The sequence below is a fragment of the Sus scrofa genome, chromosome 1 (genome assembly GCF_054392235.1).
Source record: "Sus scrofa isolate SSC_HxYL_T2T_F1_AM1 chromosome 1, Sscrofa_HxYL_maternal_Yorkshire_Landrace_v2.0, whole genome shotgun sequence".
Lineage (NCBI taxonomy): Eukaryota > Metazoa > Chordata > Mammalia > Artiodactyla > Suidae > Sus > Sus scrofa.
In genome coordinates this window covers 26,160,370-26,183,776 of record NC_139383.1, presented here as the reverse complement: position 1 = coordinate 26,183,776, position 23,407 = coordinate 26,160,370, and the positions used below count along the sequence as shown (strand labels likewise).

At 46.2% G+C, this 23,407-nt stretch overlaps 1 protein-coding gene across 13 annotated transcripts in view; it reads left to right on the top strand.

Moving 5' to 3' along the window:
* Positions 1–23,407, top strand: part of ARFGEF3 (ARFGEF family member 3) — a 186,356-nt gene that overhangs the window by 110,316 nt on the left and 52,633 nt on the right. For all 13 annotated transcript variants that reach the window (XR_014845343.1, XR_014845341.1, XR_014845342.1 and 10 more), the window contains 8 exons: positions 8,465–8,631; positions 10,232–10,397; positions 13,973–14,080; positions 14,423–14,638; positions 15,045–15,155; positions 16,813–16,963; positions 19,263–19,580; positions 21,600–21,733. Coding sequence is in view for 10 of the 13 variants with exons in the window: in XM_085024869.1 (XP_084880995.1) it covers positions 8,465–8,631; positions 10,232–10,397; positions 13,973–14,080; positions 14,423–14,638; positions 15,045–15,155; positions 16,813–16,963; positions 19,263–19,580; positions 21,600–21,733 (1,371 nt within the window). In the remaining 3 variants the exon portion in view is untranslated. The remainder of the gene's footprint in view (positions 1–8,464; positions 8,632–10,231; positions 10,398–13,972; positions 14,081–14,422; positions 14,639–15,044; positions 15,156–16,812; positions 16,964–19,262; positions 19,581–21,599; positions 21,734–23,407) is intronic.

The following is a 23,407-nucleotide window of genomic DNA, read 5'->3' as shown; positions in this document are numbered from 1 at the left end:
ATGCCCCGGTTTCGGCCAAGGAAGGAAGGAGGGAGGGAGGAAGAGAGGAAAGGGGAGGAAGGGAGGTAGGAAGGAAGGAAGGGTAAAATTATATTTAGGTCCTTCTATTTAAAATTAAAAGTATCATACAAAATAACTCAGCAACAGAAGTTTCAGCATTTAAGTGTGTAAGATTTAGCTCTCAGATAAATTCCTGTTTATAAACATCATCCCCCAGTACCTCCAGATTAAATGAGTTGTCACCGTGGTAAGGAGTGACTTCCAAAGGCCCTGTGAGACTTAAGAAATATAATCCTAGCAAAGCTTTGCAGCAAATTTGAAGCTGAAGGAAACCTTCACATTTGTGTTTTGTTTTTAAGTCAGTGCTTATTTGTAGCATATGTGAAACAGCTCTTGTGAGAAGGTTTTACGTGGCGAGAATGTGGCCCCATGAATATTGCAGACGACTCGAATTTTAGAGGTCTGTAAAATGTCCCATCAGACCCAGTGTGTTGTGACATTACGTATAGAAATTAATACATTGAAAAGAGACTTCAGAATGTTTTGGTTGTTTCCAAACGTAGTTTTTAGTGATTGTCTGTGGCTAAGTTAGTCGTTTGTTTTTTGTTTTTTTTTTTTAATTCTCATGACATCCATGTGCTTTTACCAATTAGAAGTTGGCCTCTGTATCTGAATTACAGACCCATCACTCTGTGGTCCTGCTGTCAATAAACTGATTCTCTTCCGTCGCCACTGTGGTTTAGTGGTTTAATGGATCACGCTGACTGTCCCTTGGGGCAGCCGAAGCTTCTGGCTACTGGCCTGAGGCACGGCTCTCCCTCCCTTGGAAGTGTCACCTCCAAGGTGTAAGATGAGTGAAAGAGAAACACCTGTACCCTGTGAGGGCAGGGGGGTGGCAGATTTCCTTTGGTCACCCCAGAGAAAGGTATGAAAGCAAAACAGGAGAAGAGGAGACGAGAAAGCGTCTTTTGGAAGCATAACCCAGATATTTTACTCATTTTTTTATTCTTCTGTCAAATGCTTCAAACTTTATTTTGCCACAGACTCCCATCGAGCGTTTGTCCCTGACTTGTTAGCAGGGTCTGCCCTCCCGGCCGAGCTCAGCCTGCCTCGGCCTTTCTCAGGGGCTCTGGTCCTCAGACAACGAACACAGTTGAAACCAGCCTCTTCAGTTCCACACCATTCGAGGGAGCCGTTCCTTTGAAAGCAGTTAAAGTTCCTTCTGGTAGCGGAGTTTGAAGACATTCAGACAAATGCAGGTTTTATGAACATGCTCTTGGAGGTGAGCCATGCTAGCTGCTGCCGAAATGCCCCTGATCCTGCATAGAACAGAGTGGCATCTGTGTAAGGTGCTACCTTACGTTGGGGACCAAAATGTAAGAGCCAGCCTTGTGCAACCATTGATGGAGGGCACAGGCCCGTGGCTTTGGGATTGCTGTTCCTTAGATGAGTGGTGTTTGGTTAGGATCTTGAGACTGACTGTGACCTAGTATGAGGCTTGTTACAGCAACTTGATATTTATAAAGTACCAAATTTCATCAAGATAACATAGCTGGGGGTTCCCGTCGTGGCGCAGTGGTTAACGAATCCGACTAAGAACCATGAGGTTGCGGGTTCGGTCCCTGCCCTTGCTCAGTGGGTTAACGATCCGGCGTTGCCGTGAGCTGTGGTGTAGGTTGCAGACGCGGCTCGGATCCCGCGTTGCTGTGGCTCTGGCGTAGGCCAGTGGCTACAGCTCCGATTCGACCCCTAGCCTGGGAACCTCCATATGCCGCGGGAGTGGCCCAAAGAAATAGCAAAAAGACAAAAAAAAAAAAAAAAAAAAGATAACATAGCTAGTATGAATCACCGCTGTGCCAGAAATATCTATGTCTTGCCATTAAAACACACATGACTCCAGACCCCCCAGCCTGCCCAGCTGGGCAGACATTTGATCTCTGCTGGCCCTCAGGTCCCCATCCCAGGGTAAAACCAGAAGGTGGAGCTTATGTGAGATCTGGGTAGGGAGACCCTTCACTTTTCACGCCACCAGGGTGCCCCCATTGTCCCACTTCACAGGCTTTTGGAGGTGCCATCATTTCACCACCTCCCTGCCAATGTGGGGCCTAGAGTGTTCTAGCAAGGGTGGGAGCCCCCTTGCACGTCCTATGTCTTCTTGGGTCCTGCCAACCCTCAAGGTGCTGCCAGGCAGCAGGAGCCACAGACCCCCAACCTCTGCCCAGCCAGGGCATCCCCTTTCTGTCTCGCTGCCTCCTTCTTCCTCTCATCACCTCCTGGGAATGGACCACGTCTGTGGAAGAAGCTCTGGCTTTGTGAATACAGAACCAGAAGGCATGTATGTTGCTGCCAGCTTCAGGTTTTGGTCCTGGGATTTAAACACCCCCAAGGGTGATGGTACAGTTGGATCTCAGTGTCTTGGTGAAATTCAGGCAGAGAACCTCAGCTCTACCACTAAAGGTTAGGTTTGTTTGTATAGAGTAGGAAACTCAAATGATTCCTTAGGAAAGAAAGATCAAATCAAGGCTGAGGTAGGCGGTCAAGGGCTCTGTGATGATCTGGGATCCCGGCCCTCCTGTCTTTCTGCTCCACCCTTGTTACCACGTGACTCTCATCCTGAGGTTTCCTCATGTACCACGATGGCTGCTGCTGCTGGAGTGGCAGGCTTCTCATCTATGTCCAAGCAAGAAGGAGTTCAAGAAGGCTGCTCTAAGGAGCTCTCTAGAAGCTCCACACAACACCTTCGACTTCATTAGCCTCTTTCAGCTACAAGGGAGACTGGGTACATTGCAACCCCAAGTATATCTGGATTCTGCTACTAAGAAAGAGAATGGTTTTGAGTAGCTACTGGGCGTTTCTAATCAGCACCATATTTTGTTTGAAAAACTGAGTATGGATTTCGAGTTATCCTTACAATAACGTCATTAGTCACTTCCATTCTCAAACATTGCCTCGAGTAGAAAGAGGTAGAATTAAAGCAACTTTGCCAGGAATTTTACGTAGACATAAATACAGATGAAACCATCAAGGTATGTTGTCAAGAGCTTAGGTTCTGGTCACGATTATCTAACTTTAAATTCCAGCTCTACCACTTACCAGCTCTGTGACCAAGGGCAAGTACTGACCCATTTTTTTTATATCAAATTCTGTATCTGTGATGTAAGTTTAGGAATATTTTCTTTATTTATCATGAGAATTAAATGAGCCAGTACCTGTGAAAGGAAGATGAGGATGCATCAAAATCTGGCTAGTGGGAGTGGCTGGAAAAGCAAACAGGAAGAGTGGGTCATCTGAATGAGTGACCTCAGAGGGAGAACTTTGGTTGGGGTGACTTGATCCAGAGTGTCACTATGGGAGTGGATATGGACAGTGTTGCCAAACTTGGCCTCTGTGCACTAATGCTGAATCAAAATCTGGAAACAGAGTTTTAGGGAAGTAGAAAAGAATAGTTGGGAGTTCCTGTCGTGGCGCAACAGAAACGAATCCAACAAGGAACCATAAGGTTGTGGGTTTGATCCATGGCCTCGCTCAGTGGGTTGAGGATCCAGTGTTGCCATGAGCTGTGGTGTAGGTCACAGACACGGCTCAAATCTGATGTTGCTGTGGCTGTGGTGTAGTCCTGCAGCTGTAGCTCCGATTGGACCCCTAGCCTAGGAACCTCCATATGCCATGGGTGTGACCCTAAAAAGCAAAAAAAGAAAAAAATAGTTTTGTTGCTTTGCCAGACAAAGGCGGGCCACAGCAGGCTGTGCCCTCAAAACTGTGTTCCACCCTGGAGGGGGTAATGAGGGGTCTTCAGTGTTCAAGGGGCAAGGAGTGGTTATTCTTCTGATTGACTGGCAGTGAGGTAACTGGGAGTCAGCATGGTCAACCTTCTGATTCCAGTCAGTCTCTGTGCTTGTGGGCAGCATACAGTTAACTTCTTCCACCTGGTGGGAGTTTCAGTCTCTGTAAAACTGCTCAAAAGACATGGGTCACAGTATTATCTATAGTCCCTGAGGAAGAACTAAAGGTCCTTGACTCTGTTGAATGGCTAAACTATTATTATTCTGACTTGCTTGACTGTTTTCCTTCCTTTCTGTGTTTTCTCACTTCTCTGCTTAAATTTATTCTTTAATGAAACGTTTTCTACAGACAAGGGGCAAACTGAGGATATGGGGAGGTTCTATCCCGGAAAGGCCCTATAGGGTCCTGCGGTTATGGTGGGAGGAGGCGGGATGGAGGGGATGACACGGTTGTCAAGGATCTAAGGGGACGTGTCGTGGATGAGTTGTCCATCCAGAGACAGGATATCGGCAGGGGTGTCAGGTGAAGAGGAGACCAGAGCCACCAGTGAATACAGGTGTGTCACATGTCACAAGTGAGGACTTGAAGAAAGAGTGGGAAATGTGGCCAGATGGCCTGAGCCTCAAAGGATGAGGATTTGTTTGCTTGTTTATTTGCTTTAATACAAGAAGAAAGAGAAGTATTCTGGAAACCAGGGCTAGGGAAGAAGTATCTTAATAAAATCCTCCAATATCCTAGCACTTGTAAAATATGAATTTTAGAGAATATAAGGCTATAAAGACAAAAAATAAACACCATCACATCATCCAGAGATTGTCTCTGAAATATCTTGCTATCTTTTCTTAGAGTCATTTTTCAGCATATAAATATGCTCATTTAGGGAGTTCCTGTTGTGGTGTAGCAAAAACAAATCTGACTAGTATCAGTGAAGATACAGGTTCTATCCCTGGTCTCACTCAGTGGGTCAGGGATCCAGCGTTGCCGTGAGCTGTGGTGTAAGAGGCAGACACGGCTCGGATCCTGAGCTGCTGTGGTGTAGGCCGGCAGCTGTAGCTCCAATTTGACCCCTAGCCTGGGAACCTCCAGATGCCACAAGTGCAGCCCTAAAAAGCAAAAAACAAAACAAAACAAAAAATCAAAATTCATTATATGTATCTATATATAAACACTAACAGTACAAACACTGTTTGTATGTATCTACATATAAACTCTAACAGTAATTCTGTTTGCCCTGCATTATCTGAGAGCTTTACGTATATTAATTCATTTAATACTCAAAACAACCCCATAGAGTTGGTAGTATTTTTTTTTATGGCCACACCCACAGCATATGGAAGTTCCTGGGCCAGGAATTAAATCTGAGCTGCAGCTGTGACCTGCACCATGCCAGATCCTTTAACCCACTGCACCAGGCCAGCGATTGAACCTGCACTTCCACAGTGACCCAAGCTGCCCCAGTCAGATTCTTAGCACACTGTGTTGCAGTGGGAACTCCTGTGTGGGTAGTGTTGTTATTCTCATTTTACAAATAAGAAAACTGAGGCACAGAGAGGTTAAGTAATAACTAACCAAAGCACACAGCTCCGAAGTGGTGATGCCAGGATCCCAGGAGGTGACCCTAAGCAGTCTGGCTCCAGAGACCACCCTCTTAATCATCACCGTACCATGTGTACTAGGGTGGAGGGCCGGAGGCATGGATGGAGGGGTGGGTAGATCGGAGATGCTGTTCAAGAGCACAGAAACCTCTAACGTTGATTTACCCTGGTGGAAAACTGACCACAGATGGAAAAACCATAGCCCAGCAAATGTGTGACAGTTTTCCAGTCCTGACAGATGGAGCCCCATAGAAACCTGGCATCTCAGTGGCTCCTGGGAATCTATACTAAGGGCACAGAAACCCAAGCAGAGATGTATATATTGAAACATATATGACCGCATTATTTCATGGAAAATATTAAATACTCTAAATGCTCCCAAATAAGGAAGAAGTTAAATGAATTAGAGTACATCTATGATGTAGCCATTTAAAATGTTTTCAAATAATATTTAATGGTATAGATAATGGTTGCAATGTAATTTTAAAAAGGATTCAAAACTAATGTTGAAATATTCTACTTAGAAGGGTGTGATTACAGATTTTCATTTTCTTCTTTGTACCTTTTCCCAAATTGCTAAAAAAAATTCTTAAAACTTCTATCAGAAAATAAAACAGTAATGTTATGTAAAAATGAGAACCATGAACTTCATTAAAGAAATGTGTTACTAGGCAAAATCATGTAATCTTATTACAAGGTTTAAAGAGTTGATAATGCCCAGAATTGCTGAGTGGGTTTAAGAGTGTTCTTAGGCACAGATGGTAGGAGGAAAAATTGGCATAAGACTATCTGGAAGATAACTTGGCTACATTTATCAAACTTATTATATCAAGACTTATAGATACCCTTGCAGTACTGTTAAAAGTGATTCCATCATTTCATCCTTTTCATAAATGAAAATACATAAATGCCCACCAATAAAGCATTAATTAAATAAATCACAGTACAACCATGCACTGGTACATGCACAGTTTTTGTTTTGTTTTGTTTTGTTTGTGTTTTTAAAGAATAAGGCCTGGAGTTCCCATCATGGCTCAGTGGTTAACGAATCCGACTAAGAACCATGAGGTTGTGGGTTCGCTCTCTGGCCTTGCTCAGTGGGTTAAGGAGCTGTGGTGTAGGTTGCAGATGTGGCTCAGATCCCGTGTTGCTGTGGCTCTGGTGTAGGCCGGCGGCTACAGCTCTGATTTGACCCCTAGCCTGGGACCCTCCATATGTCATGGGTATGGCCCTGAAAAGCAAAAAAAAAAAAAAAAAAATTTATATTGGAGTATAGTTGATTTACGATGTTGTATTAGTTTCAGGTGTACGCAAAGTGATTCAATTATACATATACATATATCTATTCTTTTTCAGATTCTGACCTTCCTTTATACACATACATATATGTATATGTTGGGTTTTTTTTTTGGGGGGGGGGGGAGCTGTACCTTCAGCATACAGAAGTTCCCAGGCTAGGGATCGGACCTGTGCCACAGCAGTGACCAGAGCCACTACAGTGACAAGGCCAGGTCCTTAACCACTAGGCCACCAGGGAATTCCTTCTAATCTTTTTGTAAGTACATCTCAGCCCACGATTGCAAAGTACTCTTAGTAAAGGAATCTCTTAAGGCAGCTGCAAAGTTCTTACATAACTGCAAAAAAGGCAAAGGGAATGCCTAACCTTTACCCACCTTGAGTGGTTTTATTGGAATAATAGACATATTACTCCCACCAGAAAATGTTTACACTGTTCTCATATAGAGCCGAGGTCTTAAAGTTGGCTCAACTTTGAAAGCTGCTTCTGATCCATAGCCTCTTACGAGAATATTCATTAAGTTCACAGGTAGATAAGTAAACATTCTAGTTGGGAATTTGAATTTCTCTCTTATTTGACCGCTAATTTTTGAGAATTTTTACACTTCATGTAAGGGGCACATTTTTTAAATTAAAGAACAAGTTCAAGACATGCTCTGAAGGGTATATGGGTGGGTGTCATGCACATATTCACGATGGGCTCTTTCACCTACTTCCTAAATCCAGCAGAGTGTTTGCAGGAGCAAGTGTAACACTGGGGTGGACGTGGTACCAGATGAGGAGTGATTTGGGTAATTTTTGTCACCCCAAGCTGTCTGAAAGTGACCTAGGTACCAACTCTCTGGATGAATGAGGCTATCTTTAGAGCATGAGATATCATTTTTGTTTTTCCAGTTATTTTGCAGATAACACAGAAAAATAGTTGGGGGGGACTGATAACATATATAAGTTTCCTCATTTATTAACAGCTTTATTGAGATACAGTTCACATACCATGCAATGCACCCATTTAAAGTGCACGATTCAGAGGATTCGGGCATATTACATCACCATTTGTTTTAGCTGCTGCAGTGAACCTTGGTGTACAAGTATCTGTGTAGATTCCTGCTTCCAGTTCTTTGGGGATTATTCCTAAGAGTGCGAGTGCTGGGTCACATGATAATTCTGTGTTTAGCTTTTCGAGGAACATTATTGCATTTAGAAAAGTTTGTACTTATATGAGTTAACTGCACAAAGCATCTTAAATGTGTTATTGCATCTATAGCATGAAATTAGATGGAATTAAAGGGGAACCTCTCTAAAAAGCTGGTGCTTGAGCAAAGCCCTAAAAGAATTGAGGTGGTAAGTCATCCAAAGGTCTTAGAAGACCCTTCTGGGGAGAGGGAAAAGCAAATGCAAAGGCCCTGAGGCAGGTCCTGGCTTGGTGAAGTCAAGGAACAGTAGGCAGGTCAGGGTTGGTTGCAGAGGACTGTGGTGGGGTCAGGTTATTTCCTATTGTGATGAGAAGCCATTGGAGAGTTTAAGCAGGAGAGTCAATTCTGCTTATTTCTAGGTAGAGAGGAGGGGTTTAAGTGATCTTACCAAAGCACCTGGTGAGTGAAACCTGAGTAGATTCACTCTCGAGCACCAGCTAGTGCATACACCTGTCCCTAAGGCTTGTCCTTGCTGGCTGTTGTTGCTTCTACAGGAATGTGTCAGGAGATGTTCCTGCCCCTCAAATTGCTTCATGGCTCTCCCACAGCCAGTCTTACCGAGCCCATTGCTTGGGGTCTCTGGATTCTCTCCCACAGGCATGATGCACTCTCCAGCATTTGACGGGAACAGCAGCCTGGGCTTGCAGATGCTGATGAACGCAGACAGCCTGTACTCAGCCGCACACTACGCCCTACTGCTCAACCTGAAGCTCTCCCACGGTGACTACTACCGGAAGCGGCCCGCCCTGGCTCCGGGCACCATGGTGAGTGTGCATTCCACCCAGCCACGTGGAACACCCTTGGATGGCCGGTGTGTCCTGGCCCGCATTGCTCTGGAATGGTTGATGCCCGCAGGGCTGTGGAGGGCAGACAGATGTGATGCACAGCAACTGTTGTGCAGTTGGCACAGCTTGGTGAGCCATAGGAGCCACCTTGCTCTAGGAGTGAAGAACCCTGTGTGCCCAGCTGTGGCTCCCTGCCACTGGCCCAGTAACTTCATCTGGTGGCATTAAACACATCTGTGAGACACATTTAAAAATGTGATCAAGACACAGAAAACAAAGTTAGGGTTTCCAAAGAGGAAAGAAGCAGGGATAAATTAGGAGTTTGGGATTAACATGTACATACTACTGTATACAAAGTAGCTAATCAACAAAGACCTACTGTATAGCAGAGGGAACAATACTCAATATTTTATAATGACCTATAAGGAAAGAATAAATATCTATGTATGTATAACTGAATCACTTTTGCTATACCCCTGAAACTAACATGTTATAAATCAACTATACTTCAATTAAAAAAAAATTTTTTAAACCCATGCTCAGCATGTTAAGTAACATCAGGAGATGCACAGAGAATGGTCCCCTTTGCTGAAAACGAAGATGCTGCTTACAAAAACCCTTCACTGGGTTTCAAAAGTACCAAGACCTACTCGAGACCCAGAGCTAAGTGTACTGATGTCAATAGCAAAGCACCTGTCATGAGATGATGGGAATGATGGGCCCTCCAGTGGCTGGCTCCCTTGCATGAGCAGATCTCTCTACAGCAGGCCCTGGTACCAGTTCCTAGGCCTGAATCCATGGAGCCGCGTGAAGGGATCAGCAATCGTTAGTTTGATAAATGATTGACACATTGTACATTTCCGAGGGTAAGTGGTGGCTTCATGAATATAAGTCAAGTATCTTGGGCCACAGATGTCCTTCAGGGCGCACATGCCAGTTCTGCTGCTGATGGGACAGGAAGAAGGAGGTGCTCTAGCAAATAGTTCTGTGCAGTTTCTAATCCTCCCACACAGCAAAGAGGAAAAGTAAAATGCAGTATCCCTATCCTTCTTCAGAGTTTCTTAAAAAAACCACATAGGAGTTCCCGTCGTGGCGCAGTGGTTAATGAATCCGCCTAGGAACCATGGAGGTTGCGGGTTCGATCCCTGGCCTTGCTCAGTGGGTTAAAGATCCGGCGTTGCCATGAGCTGTGGTGTAGGTTGTAAACGCGGCTCGGGTCCTGCGTTGCTGCGGCTCTGGCGTAGGCCAGTGGCTACAGCTCTGATTCGACCCTAGCTTGGGAAACTCCATATGCCACGGGAGCAGCCCAAGAAATGGCAAAAAGACCAAAAAAAAAAAAAAAAAAGTTAAAAAAAAAAAATAAAATAAATAAATAAATCACATAGATGAAAGGACCTTCCTGAAGTTTGGGGCTTTTCCCTCACAATTTTCCCCTCCCTTGCCACCCCTGCTGCTAATCAGCATGTTGTCTTCCCCTAAGCAGTGACTCAGAGATGGGAGGAGGTGGCGGAGGAACATGGGAGCCTGCTCATTGGCAGGGCATCGTATTCAGTCACCTTCCCTGTGCTCTTCTCTGCAGAAAGAGTTCATGAAGCAGGTCCAGACCAGCGGGGTGCTGATGGTCTTCTCCCAGACCTGGATCGAGGAGCTTTACAACCAGGTTCTCGACAGAAACATGCTGGGAGAGGCTGGCTACTGGGGCAGCCCTGAGGACAACAGCCTTCCCCTCATCACCATGCTAACCGGTCAGGGCTCCATGGCGCTCGGTGGGGTGGGAGGGCTTCTGCTTCAAAGGATTTCTCTTGTGGCGCAGCAGTTTAGTTATCTGGCATCGTCATTGCCATGGCTTGGCTTGTTGCTGTGGTGCAAGTTCGATCCCTGGCCTGGGAACATCCACCCACCTCAGGTGCAGCCCAACGAACCAAGCCAAACCAAACCAAAACCCAAAGCCCCTTCCGGAGAAGTGACAGTGTTTCAAGTAGACTTTGAAACAGCACCCACAGAGCCTCCCTGGCAGCGGGGGACAGTTTTAGGGAGGTGTCATGAATTCACCTCACAAGACCTTTCTGCCCTGTGCTCCATGTGGGCCTCTGCAGGCTGGCGCCCTGTTAGATTAGGAATTACTTAGCACCTATGTCCGTCGAGATAAAATCCTAGACCTCTTCCGGGAATATGAAGTACTGTTTGGGTGTGAAGCCCAAAATTGTTCCTAATAATTCTCATATGCTCATAGATAACCTCATATCATTCGGTGCTCCTGGGAACTCGCCAGTGATATAAAAGGATTGATTTTAAACTCGGCTTCATCCCCATTTATTTTCCATATTGGAGGGCCTCCCTTCCCTTCCCAGCTGTCCAGAGTTGAAAAGAATGCCAGGTAGATGCCCAGGATCTTTGTCTTCAGTGTCCAGAGTTTTTAAAATCCTATTTAACTATTAGAAATTTTGTATGAAAGCATAAAGAGAAGTACAGGGTGTGGTCATGAGGCAGCATGTTGGCAAAGGCAGTCATTCGTGGCTTTGCATGGCTTAGCCGTGATGCAAAAGATCAGAGAATGCTCAAAAATGTGGACTAGTCATCAGGAGCCTTAATAAACTAGATTTCCAGACTCCTATATAGGATCTGAGTTCCTGGACTGGTTTCTGGTCTAAGTGATCTCATGGCTCCTGCTGACAGGGTAAGTGGAGCACAGCCCTGTACTGACACCTTCCCTGCCTCTCTGTGGTGCCATACGTCAACTCACACAGCTCTGCATGGCTCTGCACCAGACAGGGCTCCCTGGCAGGAACAGCAATGGCCTGGGGCAGATGGTCTAGCTGGGAGGCAGAATCTGTTGTCCAAAGAATATGCTGTGCTGCCTATGGTTGGTACTGGAGGCTTTCCAAAGGTGGCAGAGTAGGCCATTGGCAAGTGGAACTCAACACTGAGAAACTAGGGGGAAGGTGCTAGTTCAGAACCGGTCAGGGAGTTAAGACCTACAGCGAGGTCTGCCCACAGCAGGCAGCATCCTGGTCATTGTCTGGCATTTGGAGTCTTGGTTCCAGAACTGGGATGGAGTTGAGGGAAGTGAGACTGGGTCCCAAGCCTTGGGATTCAGGATCACCAGACCAGTGGCCAATTTGTACTTTTTTAACCATCACGATACCATTTACATCCATGTGAAAAATAGGAACTTATAAACGTGTGCGACATGTGTTTTGCTTACTTTGAAGTAATGCTTGGTTTCCATCAGTCTCCACAAATGCCCTCAGTAAAGATTAAAGGCACTGCCCAGGGCTTCTAAGTGCCCTGGAATTTAGATGAGGGTCCTAACTATGCCAGCTTTAATTATTAAATACCACAGTTTCTGCCAAAATTAATCTCTGCATTTCTTACCTGAACCTTAATACAAAGAGTCATTCTGTAAATATAAAAATGAGCAAAAAACAGGCTAATCACAGGAGCCATATTCATCAGTCATCACTGTAAATCAGCCATGTCTTTTGTAATGGAACAGTGAGTTCAATTGTTTCATCCAAAAGGAAGTTATCTAACTTCCAGATTCCTGGTAGAAAAACATAGCCTTTTTGTAAGAATTGGACAGAATTGAGTTCTGTGACTCTTTGTAGCAAATGTTAGGTGTGAAGTGACAAGTGAATTTGAGCAGGAGTTAACCTAGAGCTGGGAAACTTCCATCTGACCTTTTCATGACGTGCACACAGAAGCAGTAACAGTGGTCTGATCACTAACACTGTACTCTGCCATTCCTCACGTCATGTTGTGTCCAAGTGTAGAACTATGGAATTTCAGCGCTTAGATAAGCTTTGCGTTACTTGAATTCATCAATCCTTTACCTACCATATGGGAAACATAACTTTGATAAATGGCAATTTCTGACGAATGTCATTAGACCAACTTGACCATAAGTCAAATTAATTTTAGTGAACCCCGTCTATTTCCACTTTAGTAGCCATATAGATTTGTCCCTGCTAACCCCCCACCCCCTGCTAGTTTTACTGAGATGTAATTGACATATAACATTAATCCAAGGTACACAATGAAATGACTTGATATATGCATATATTGTAAAATGATCATCACCGTAAGTTTAGTTAACATCCGTCACCTCCCAAAGTTATGAATTTTTTTCTCCCCGAGATGAAAACTTTAAGATCCACTCCCTTAGCAACTTAGAAGATGTGTTGCCGGAAGTCTCTGTGCTCCTCGGAGTTTCTGTAAGAATCAATGATATACTGAAATAATTTTCTAAACACCATGCAAAGAGGTCTCGTCCTGTTCTGGTAAAGGTGAAGTTATAAAGTCAAGGAATAAGCATGTTGCCTCTTCTCCCATCCCCTCTGCATGTTGCATCCAGCTACATCAGTTGCACTCAAGTACATGAGCCACAGCTCCATGGTCGCTCCTCCAATGGTTACTTGCTTTTTACTGAGGGACTTGGGGCTCAGAGAATGGAGTCCCTGGCCCAGGGCTACCAGGTTAATTAATTCAGAGGCAAGGCTAAATCGAAGCCCAGTCCTCTCAACCCCAGGCAGTCTTTTCTTGCTAACATGTTAAGAAGTGGTTCACTGAACTAATTCTATAGATGAGAGTTTTAGTAAAATCTTAAGATGAATTAGAATCCTGTATTAAGCTGGAGTTTGGTGTCATGGAAAGAGGCCTGAATGGGTGTCAGAAGACTTGCATACTAAGTCTCATTCCTTCCTTTACCAACCTCATGACCTTGGGCAGTTTACCTACTCTCAATTCTTATTTCCTCCTGGAAATAATACCTACTCTGTCTACCTATGTGGAGTTGTTGGGAAGCACTAATGAAAAAAAAAGTTACATGGAAACACTATGAAAATTTTACGATATTAGTATTATTTAAGATATTGTGCTTTGGAATCAGATTATATGATTATCCAACCAAAGAGGCTTATCCTCTTCTTAATTCTTATGAGGAAGCTCTGAAAGACAGATCCATGTTGGAGGAACCTGTACATATAAAATGCGTGAATAATGGCACTGTTTTGAATAAAAGGGAGTATTCAAAGATTAGACTATTCTAAATCATTAGATTTTCTAACAACAGGAGTGAAATTTATCTTTGATTTTCAAATAAGAAAAAAATACGCAGTAGCCTAATAGAAGAATGTTCCAGCAGTGAAAGAAAACTGTACTGAGGGAATAAAACAAAAATTGTAATATTCTGATAACAGATGGCTACATACTTGGAACAAATAAATCTAATGGCTGTTTGGGGGAGAAAAGAATATTGTGGTGGCTGTTCTTGACCAGAGTATTCTAATCAAGGATAACATTGTCCTTTTTTCCTTGACAGATATCGATGGTTTAGAGAGCAGTGCAATTGGAGGGCAGCTGATGGCCTCAGCTTCTACAGAGTCTCCTTTCACCCAGAGCAGGAGAATTGATGACTCCACAGTGGCAGGTGGTGACTTGGTCTTGAGTTTATGAATATACATCTATTGCATATGTCACCAGCAATTAAATTATTATGTGGCAGCTTTCTGTGCTGACCTAAATGAATTAAGATTTTTTTCTTGGCAGAAAAAGTAGCTAATGGAAGGTATTAGCATCATCTGGTTGCTGATACAGCATTCATTATTTATAAGCACAAAGTGAAACACAATCCAGTATAATCCATTCCATTGTCTTTCCTGTCATGGAAGTGCACACAACATATGCTCATACCGTGGTCAGAGAACCACGTGCCACTCATTATCAGGTTGTTTCTGTCTCCTAAAGGTGACCACACCCCTTCACGTTCTAGGTGTGGCATTTGCTCGCTACATTCTGGTTGGCTGCTGGAAGAACCTGATTGACACCTTGTCAACCCCCCTGACGGGCCGAATGGCGGGGAGTTCCAAAGGGCTGGCCTTTATTCTCGGAGCCGAAGGCATCAAAGAACAGAACCAAAAAGAACGCGATGCCATCTGCATGAGCCTTGATGGGCTGCGGAAAGCAGCACGCCTGAGCTGTGCTCTAGGTACCAGAAGGCATGGCATTGCTGACCTGTGACTTGAGGGTTGTCCCCGTGGAACACGTTGGGAATGGTCCTAGTGGGCAACAAGTCTTTTAAAAGTGGTTCTGGGACTTCCCCCTGTGGTACAGTAGGATTGGTGGTGTCTCTGCTGAGCCAGGACACAGGTTCAATCCCCAGCCTGCACGGTGGGCTAAAGGATCCAGCACTGTGGCAGCTGCCGTGTAGGTCACAACTGTGGCTTGGATCTGATCCCTGGCCAGGGAACTCAATATGTCCCTGTGCAGCGGAAAAAAAAGAATCAAATCAATCAATCCTATAAAGAAATTCTCCATTAAATAAGAAGTGGTTCTGCCAGGCGAATGGTTAGAGAATAGACTCGGTTAGGGGTGATTGTCTGTTTCCTCTAAAGGAGTTGCAGCTAACTGTGCGTCAGCCCTCGCCCAGATGGCAGCTGCCTCCTGTGTCCAGGAAGAGAAAGAGGAAAAGGAAATCCAGGAACCCGGCGATGCCATAGCACAAGGTAACAGCAGAAGGGCCAGAATCCACCTGGTGCTGTATATGAGGTCTGCACACACCCACACACTAGCAGACACACTAGTCCCCGCTGCATGTGTGTCACACAGCATATTACACACCACGGACGATGAGATCCCGCTGGACCACAGGCTTGGGTCAGCTTTACCTGGCTCACAATTGATCTCCCTGGAGACCAGAGACATACTGGCCCCTGGCGACTAGGAAAGTGCACTTAACTGCCAGCCGGAGGCCCACTTGGCTCAGCTATTCACGCCTCTGGCTTTGGCATTTCCCAGAGCGCACATTCGAGGACCCCTCGGGCTACCGTGGGAAAGGCAGAATGACTAGTGTTCTGAAGAGGGCAATCAAAGCAATGGAAGAATCCCTGAGAGGAGGCTAGGAGAACTTCGCTCTTGTCGGAGAAAAACCTGAGCTTTATGAACTTGGGAAAGAGTTGATTTTTAACTTGTTAAAATCAGTCAATGAAGTGACTGATTATCTAGATATAAGAGAATGGCCTTTCCAATAGCAATGGCAGATAGCAATGCAGGCAGCAAACAAGGAAAAATTGGAAGTGTGGTTCAACTTGTGCTAACAACATATCAGGTGTATAAAATAAGTAGTCACAGAAGGAGTTGGCACAGTCTTAGCCAAGAAACACAGGTTAGGTCGCTGTTCCTCAAATTTAAGTAATATAGAGGAAAGCAAAGCAACTCTCACACATCCCCAGGGTGACCTGAAAAGGGGTGTCTCACTTTTAATTCATGTGTACAACCAGAAGTTACATAAAAATACATTAAAATTCTTCAAATCTATTAAGCCAGAGCTAATATTTCAAATTATAGTCAAGAAATGGTAAGATCATTATGACATCCTTGAGACAAATGATGCTTTGCTAAAAAATCAGTTTGCCCTTTACAGCAGGAGCTTGGCATATCTTCCTCCAAAGTGTTTCTGGTTCTGGACCGTCGTCACTTAGCCTTCTAGACCCACCTTCCAGTGACCTTGACTCATGGAGGATGCTGTCCTTTGGCCTCGCTCGGCATTCTGCATTCGTTCTCATTCATTATCTGCAATTTTAAAAGTGGTGTTTGCAGATCACAAGTGTAGGTGTAGACTCAGGGAGTGAAGTGATGGGGGAATTTTCAGTCATAACGCAGTCACCATGGTGTTCAGAGTGAGTCTGCAAATGTGGGTTGTTTTAGATGATCGTTGTCATGAACGTCTAACACTAGTTAAACCTCACAGGGGACCTGCAGACTGCCAGGAATTCTTTCTTATCGTTAGTATGAGTACACAGAGGCAGAGGAAGGGTCTGGACACAGCTGGCTTGATCTGGGACTGGCACACGAAGCCCCTCCGCGCGGCAGTGACTGACCCAGATCCCAGGGTGGGGGCCCACAGGAACTGCACCTGCCAGCTCAGAACCCATCAACTTCTGAAACTGCAGAGCTGGGGCCACCAATGTCTGTGGGGGGGTCCGGGGGCTGAGTAGTTTGCAGGATGCGTCTCAGGGACCTGACATCGAGGGGCTCGATGCCAGTGACATCTCCCGTTGTCCTTATGCCCTTGCACAAGGACGCATTCTTTTCCATCCTTCCCCCCTCCCCTCTGTTGCCCTCACTTGGACTGTTCCTTTAATGAACGTCTTTCTGGTGCAGTGAAACTCAAAGTGGAGCAGAAACTGGAGCAGATCGGGAAGCTGCAGGGCGTGTGGCTGCACACGGCCCATGTCCTGTGCATGGACGCCATCCTCAGCGTAGGCCTGGAGATGGGCAGCCACAACCCGGACTGCTGGCCACACGTGTTCAGGTGCATGATGGGATTCCCCACCCCCACAGGCCTGGCTCCAGCTGCCTGGGGCTCGGGGTGGGGACGGGGGAGGTGTGGAAGCAATGGACCCTAGAACTTAAATAGATGACAGCAATTCACAGAGTTTGGATGAACTCCAAATGAGTTATTAAAAAGAGAAGAGGGAATAGGGATAAGGGCCCAAGAGAAGGTATATTTGGGGGAGCAGAGTGACAGACCTGAATTTAGGAACTTGTGAATTATCCATTGATATTGTCTCTGAGAGGCTGCTATGTTTATCCCAGGGAAGAAAAACTGGTTCTTAAATAGAGGCTGGTAGACAATCACAAAAGTTAGGTGAATACTATGCATATCTAGGAGTTCCCGTCGTGGCGCAGTGGTTAACGAATCCGACTAGGAACCATGAGGTTGCGGGTTCGGTCCCTGCCTTTGCTCAGTGGGTTAACGATCCGGCGTTGCTGTGAGCTGTGGTGTAGATTGCAGATGCGGCTCGGATCCCGCGTTGCTGTGGCTCTGGCGTAGGCCGGTGGCTACAGCTCCGATTTGACCCCTAGCCTGGGAACCTCCATATGCCGTGGGAGCGGCCCAAGAAATAGCAACAACAACAACAACAACAAAAGACAAAAGACAAAAAAAAAAAAAAAAAATACTGTGCATATCTAAAAGCTGGTCATGTGCCAGCAACGTAACCTTGCTGTGTGTTTATTAATGTCCTCTTCATTTAAAGGAAATTTGATAGCTTACATAGACACATAAATAAAGTATAAGAGGCCTGCTTTTAATTTGGCTGGACAAAGGAAAAAATGCAATAGTACATTGTCCCAAAGACAGCCAAAAAATTGGCACTTAGGTTTGTAGTATCAGAGTGAAAGGAATCTCCCAATCAGTTACATAGTTTACAGCACCTGTAAAATAAAAGTGAGAGCTCCTCAGCCCTCCTGTGACCAAGAAGAAAATCCTGCCTCCCCAGGCTCTGGCATTGGGCAGACCCCAGACAGGAAGCAGCACTGTCCACATGCAGCAGGCACAGGGCGGCCACCAGCTTTCTCACCCCTCTGTGCACATGCCCTACCCTCTCACCAACTCAGTTCAGGCCAAGCAGCGGCGAGGTGGTCAGGAGCCAGATGACTGCTCAGGCATCCAGGTCTTGCCCACGGCACTGGCCAGATCTAGGTTCTGCTTAACATGCTCCAAGCAAATACGGCCATGAGTACTGGTCAACTTTCAAAAAGGGAAGCACACATATCTTTCTAGGGCTGGAAACTCACCTCGGGAGGAGCGTATGAAAGGGTCAGGATGCAGAGTGGTTTTATGTGTAGGCAGGTGACCGCTGTTCTCCATTCTTCTCACAAGCAAAACGGGGAGTGGGGGGGACTTGAACTGCGCCTGAGCAGTTTATATGGAATCAAAAAATTACCTGAGGAGTTCCCGTCATGGCGCAGTGGAAACGAATCCAACTAGGAACCATGAGGTTGCGGGTTCGATCCCTGGCCTTGCTCAGTGGGTTAAGGATCCGGCGTTGCTGTAGCTCTGGCATAGGCTGGCGGCTACAGCTCTGATTGGACCCCTGGCCTGGGAACCTCCATGTGCCGCGGGAGCGGCCCTAGAAAAAGGCAAAAAGACAAAAAAAAAAAAAATTACCTGATTATGGAACAATAGAGTGAGTTATCCAGGACAGTTTTTACTAGTAACTGGGCTTCTTCTGGGACAAGGGATCTTCTTGGGAACAAACAGTCTGGAAGCTGGCAGCTGGACTGTATGTATTACTCCTCTCTGAGGGCACCCTAATTAGGTGACTGCCCTACTCCCCCGGCCCCCCGCAGTGGTGACTGAGAGCTCTCAGGACAAGGCCAGGCATGGCTGGACAGAACCCCTGAATGAGGGCCAGGCCGCCACAGGCACACTTATTCTAAGATCTCAAAGTAAGGAGGTGCTTCACCAGGCCTGACTAGACTAGAGAGGGGGAAAAGGACCCCTCAGGAAAACTCCCTCAAACAGCCAGAGTCCAGATAAGCTAGTCTGCTGGGCAGGAGGGACCAGGAGGTACAGCACTTTGTTACCAAGCTTTCTCTGAGGAGTCCTCCCCCCGCCCCCGACTATCTGATCCATCACAGAGTGACTGTGTATTGTGAGTAGAGAGGGAGGGAGGGAGGAAGGAGGCGGAGGGGTGGCAGTCACTAGCGGAACGGGGAACGCGGAGGAGCGGGGGGTTGGCCAGGCTCCTTTGCATCCTACCTTGGGGTCAACCAGCTGGCCCGGCTGAGCTGCCGCTTACAACCGCTCTTGTGTGATTCTGCAGGGTATGCGAGTACGTGGGCACACTGGAGCACACCCACTTCAGTGATGGCACCTCACAGCCCCCGCTGGCCATCAGCCAGCCCCAGAAGACACCCCGAGGCGGACTCATCAGGGACCCGGAGAGTGAGGGCTCGCCCCCGGAGCAGAGCCTGGAGCCAGAGAGCTCCCTGAGCGCAGCCCCTATCATCCAGCCGCTCTCCATCCAGGAGCTTGTCCGGGAAGGCAGCCGGGGCAGGGCCTCTGACTTCCGCGGGGGTGGACTCATGACTGGCAGCAGTGCCGCCAAGGTCGTGCTCACGCTCTCCACCCAGGCCGACAGGTGCGCCAGGTTCCCACTGCGCCCCTGAGCGTGTGTTCTATGCGGGCCCCACCCCATCCATCTCTCTGCTCTCAGAATTATTTCCAGGACGATTTGATTTGTTAGCTGGTCATAAAAGCCTCTTGTAATTTTTTTCAGGCACACCTCTGTCTCCCATCACACCCCACACTCAGAATGACTCTAGTCTGGTGATTAAGGCTGGAAGCTCTGCACTTACTCCATGGCTACAGGCAACTTCCCCTCCCTGGGCCCTGGTTTTTCCTCATAAAAGAGGGTCATAAAGTAGCTCCGACAGAGCAGCCATAAGGTTAGATTCATTAGTGTGCTGGAAGCAGTTAGGACAGAGCTTGGCAAATAGTGAACATTGGCTGTTTTAATGCTAATATTTTAAAACCCTACACCAGGGAGTATGATCTATTCTTAATTGATGCCCAGCAACCGCACTAGGATGGAGAGGGAGAAATCAACAGGAATTCCAACTGTTTGGTGGCCTTTCTCGATGTGGAAAGTGCTTTTGGTCCCCTTCACATGGAGCCCAGCCCACTTCACTCTCCACACTTGATGGTTGTCCCCCAGACCACCCTGAACCAGGGCAGCGAAGTTCACACTGCAGGATGGACAGCACGGGGTTAGGGGCATGGGAAGAACATGGCTGGGCTCAGAAGTCCCGAGTTCTCTCCTGGCTTTGACACCAACCAGCTGCAAGGTCGTGTCTGTGTAAATAGTTGCACCGAGACTCAGTTTCTTCATCTACTAACTCAGTGCAATAATCCCTTTTTCCTGTTTATCCATCAAGGGGGCCAGGAAAGTGTTTGGGAATCTGGAAAGTGGGGTACGGGTATCAGATGGAATGTAATATTCACTACTATTTTCTTACTAGGAAAGAGGGAAAAGAAATGATTAATGGACCCCAGAAACCAAATGGTGTTAAAATTGGAATTACAAACTACAAGAAATATATATTTGTTTTGAGAATTTGTGAATGATTAATCCACTGATTCCTGCCTTAAAACTTGTGTGCCTCATGTTACCCCTTCAGAAGGGCGTTGTTGTGGTTAAGGATCCAATGTTGTCACTGTCGTGGTCCAGATCCCTGGCCCAGGAATTTCTGCATGTCACAGGTGCAGCCAAAAAGGAGGCGGGGCATTATTCCATTTCTATTAGAGACATCCTCCCTTAGCCAGCACATGGCACCCCCCGGGGCTGCTTCCTTTGTGGTGTCACCATGGATTTGAAGGGTAGATGCCAAGATGACCCAAGAGCAGAGGGTGGCTGCCTTGCCTCCTTCCTAATGAGCCACATAAACTGATGTTTGACCCCACATTCCAAGTTCCAGGTGGCCTCTAACCCTCCTCTAAGCCCTACTACCTGTGCTCACCTCCTTCTCTCTAACTCCTTGGAGAAATGTCTATGCCCAGCAGAGTGGAAATCGAAAAGAATCTGCAGAGGCCACTGCGTTGGGGAATATTCATTATTCCAGGAGACACTTGAGCTCCGCCACATCCAGGGTACAGAGTGTTAGGAGTCAGAAGCGGGGAAGCCAGTCCTTGGGGGCATGCAGGGCGAGTTTCCTCTGCTTCTGTATCCTTCTCAGAATGGACCCCAGCGTTATGCTTATCAGTTGTAGCCCAACAAAAGCCTTGATTAATGTACTGGTTTTTCTTTGAAATACCTTATGAAATTGGAGATAATTGTAAGGATTCCATTCACAGTTACTCAGTTTCTGGAAGTGATGCTTTGCTATCTTTCAGCTTCTTGCCAAGCCTTTTATGAGCATCTGACTTGGCTGAGTGAGGTCACGGGGCTACAGAGATTTTTTTTTTTTTAAATCAGGTTCTGTGCCCTTTCAATTAAAATCTCATAGAGCAGACTTGTACTCAGTAATAATAGATAAAACACCATACACTTTATAGTGTTTACACATTTTCATTAATCGCATCTAAGAAAATTACCATAATCATTCTGCCTTAAAGACTGCTGAATTGTTTCCAAGTAACAAGTCTTTTTTGTTTCATCCAGGCTCTTCGAAGATGCTACAGACAAGTTAAACCTCACGGCTCTGGGAGGTTTTCTTTACCAGCTGAAGAAAGCATCGCAATCCCAGCTTTTCCGTTCTGTTACAGAAACAGTTGATTACTCTCTGGCAATGCCAGGTAATTCTTTCCCTGTAGAAACTGTGCCACGAGGTGCGCAAGAAACAGCCCAGATCTCTGATACCAACAGCCTGCCTGAAGACTTGAACCCACATTCCCTTCACACACAGTCACCCTGGCTAAGTTCAAGTGCAGATTTGTCATCTGGTGTTGAGACATGATCTGTTGGTTGGGGGCAAGGGAAGGTGGGGGGTAAGAGTGTTGTTCTTTGCGAATGGAAATGTTGCATGGCCACCATTGCAGGTATTGCAGCTGGGTCTGGGTTAGGCGGTTCCGCTCAGTTTTGTGCCTGTGATGTAGACATGATGTGGCTGCTCAGGGTGCAGAGAGCTTCACGTGAAGGTAGGAACGCTTCATGTCACAAGGCACAACCTGCCTTAGTCCAGTCGACTTGCAGAAGCAGCTTCTCATTCCAGAAGGTCCAGAGAGAGAAGAGTGGAAGCCACAGGAGCTTCTCACCATTCTTAAGGATGGCTCTCGGGCTGTATCCGTTTAACAGTGGGTCAGGATCGCTGTCTTCACGGGTGAGCCCAGGTGAGGGCCCTCTTGAAGGCTAACATGTGGAAGACAGAATAGAGTTGTACCGAATTGCCCAAGGATCCCACATGGGTGGCAGGTTGCTCACAAAGGCAAGTGTCCATTCATAGCCAGGGTGGTTTTGCTGTAACGGGTGCCTTGTCCCCGTGAATGCAGGTGGAGGCACAGAGCCATGCACCAGGATCACCCCATGGTGGCGGGTTGAATTGCACAACCTCTGAGGTCCCTCCCTCATGAGGAATCTGAAATTCCAAGTGTAATATGTTTGGCCTTTTGATTCTTTCTTTAGAGTCTAATTTGAGACCCATAATCCTTTCCTATGAACTTTTAATAGACTTTAAAAACCTTAGCTGTATAAAGCCAACCTCCCAGACCCAGCCGACGTCCACAGCATCTCTGAGCCCAGGGGCAACCTTCAAAGTCTTCTGCGTGGAGAAATCAGTAGGCTCTGAGCTTACAGAAAGCAATGAGCAGGGTCAGGAAGAGGCAGCAGACCCAGAAGGAAGAAGCCTTGGCTTTGGAATCCATCAGATCCCAGTTTAAATGCTGCCTTTACCACTTAGCAGCTGTGTTGTTTTAGGCACGTCAGTTCACTTTTCTGGCCTTCAGTTTTCTAGTCTGTAAATGGCAATAATTATAGTTACTTCTTAAGATTTGCTCTTATTTTTTTTTACATTTTTATTGCATTTTTTATTAAAATACATTTGGTTTACAACATTGTGCCAATTTCTGCTGTACAGCAAAGTGACTCAGTCATACATATATATATGTTCCCTTTCTTATACTATTTTTCATCATGTCTATCCTGGGAGACTAGCTATGGTTCCTTGCGCTATACAGTAGGAACGTGTTTATCCGTTCTAAATATATTAGTTTATGGGAGTTCCCCTTGTGGCTCAGCAGTAACAAATCCGACTAGTATCCGTGAGGATGCAGGTTTAATCCCTGACCCTGCTCAATGGGTTAAAGATCCAGCGTTGCAGTGAGCTGTGGTGTAGGTCGCAGATGGGGCTTGGATCCTCTGTGGATGTGGCATAGGTCAGCAGCTGCAGTTCCAATTTGACCCCGAGCCTGGGAACTTCCATTTGCAACTGGTGTGGCCCTAAAAACACAATCCATCAATGTAATAGTTTGCAT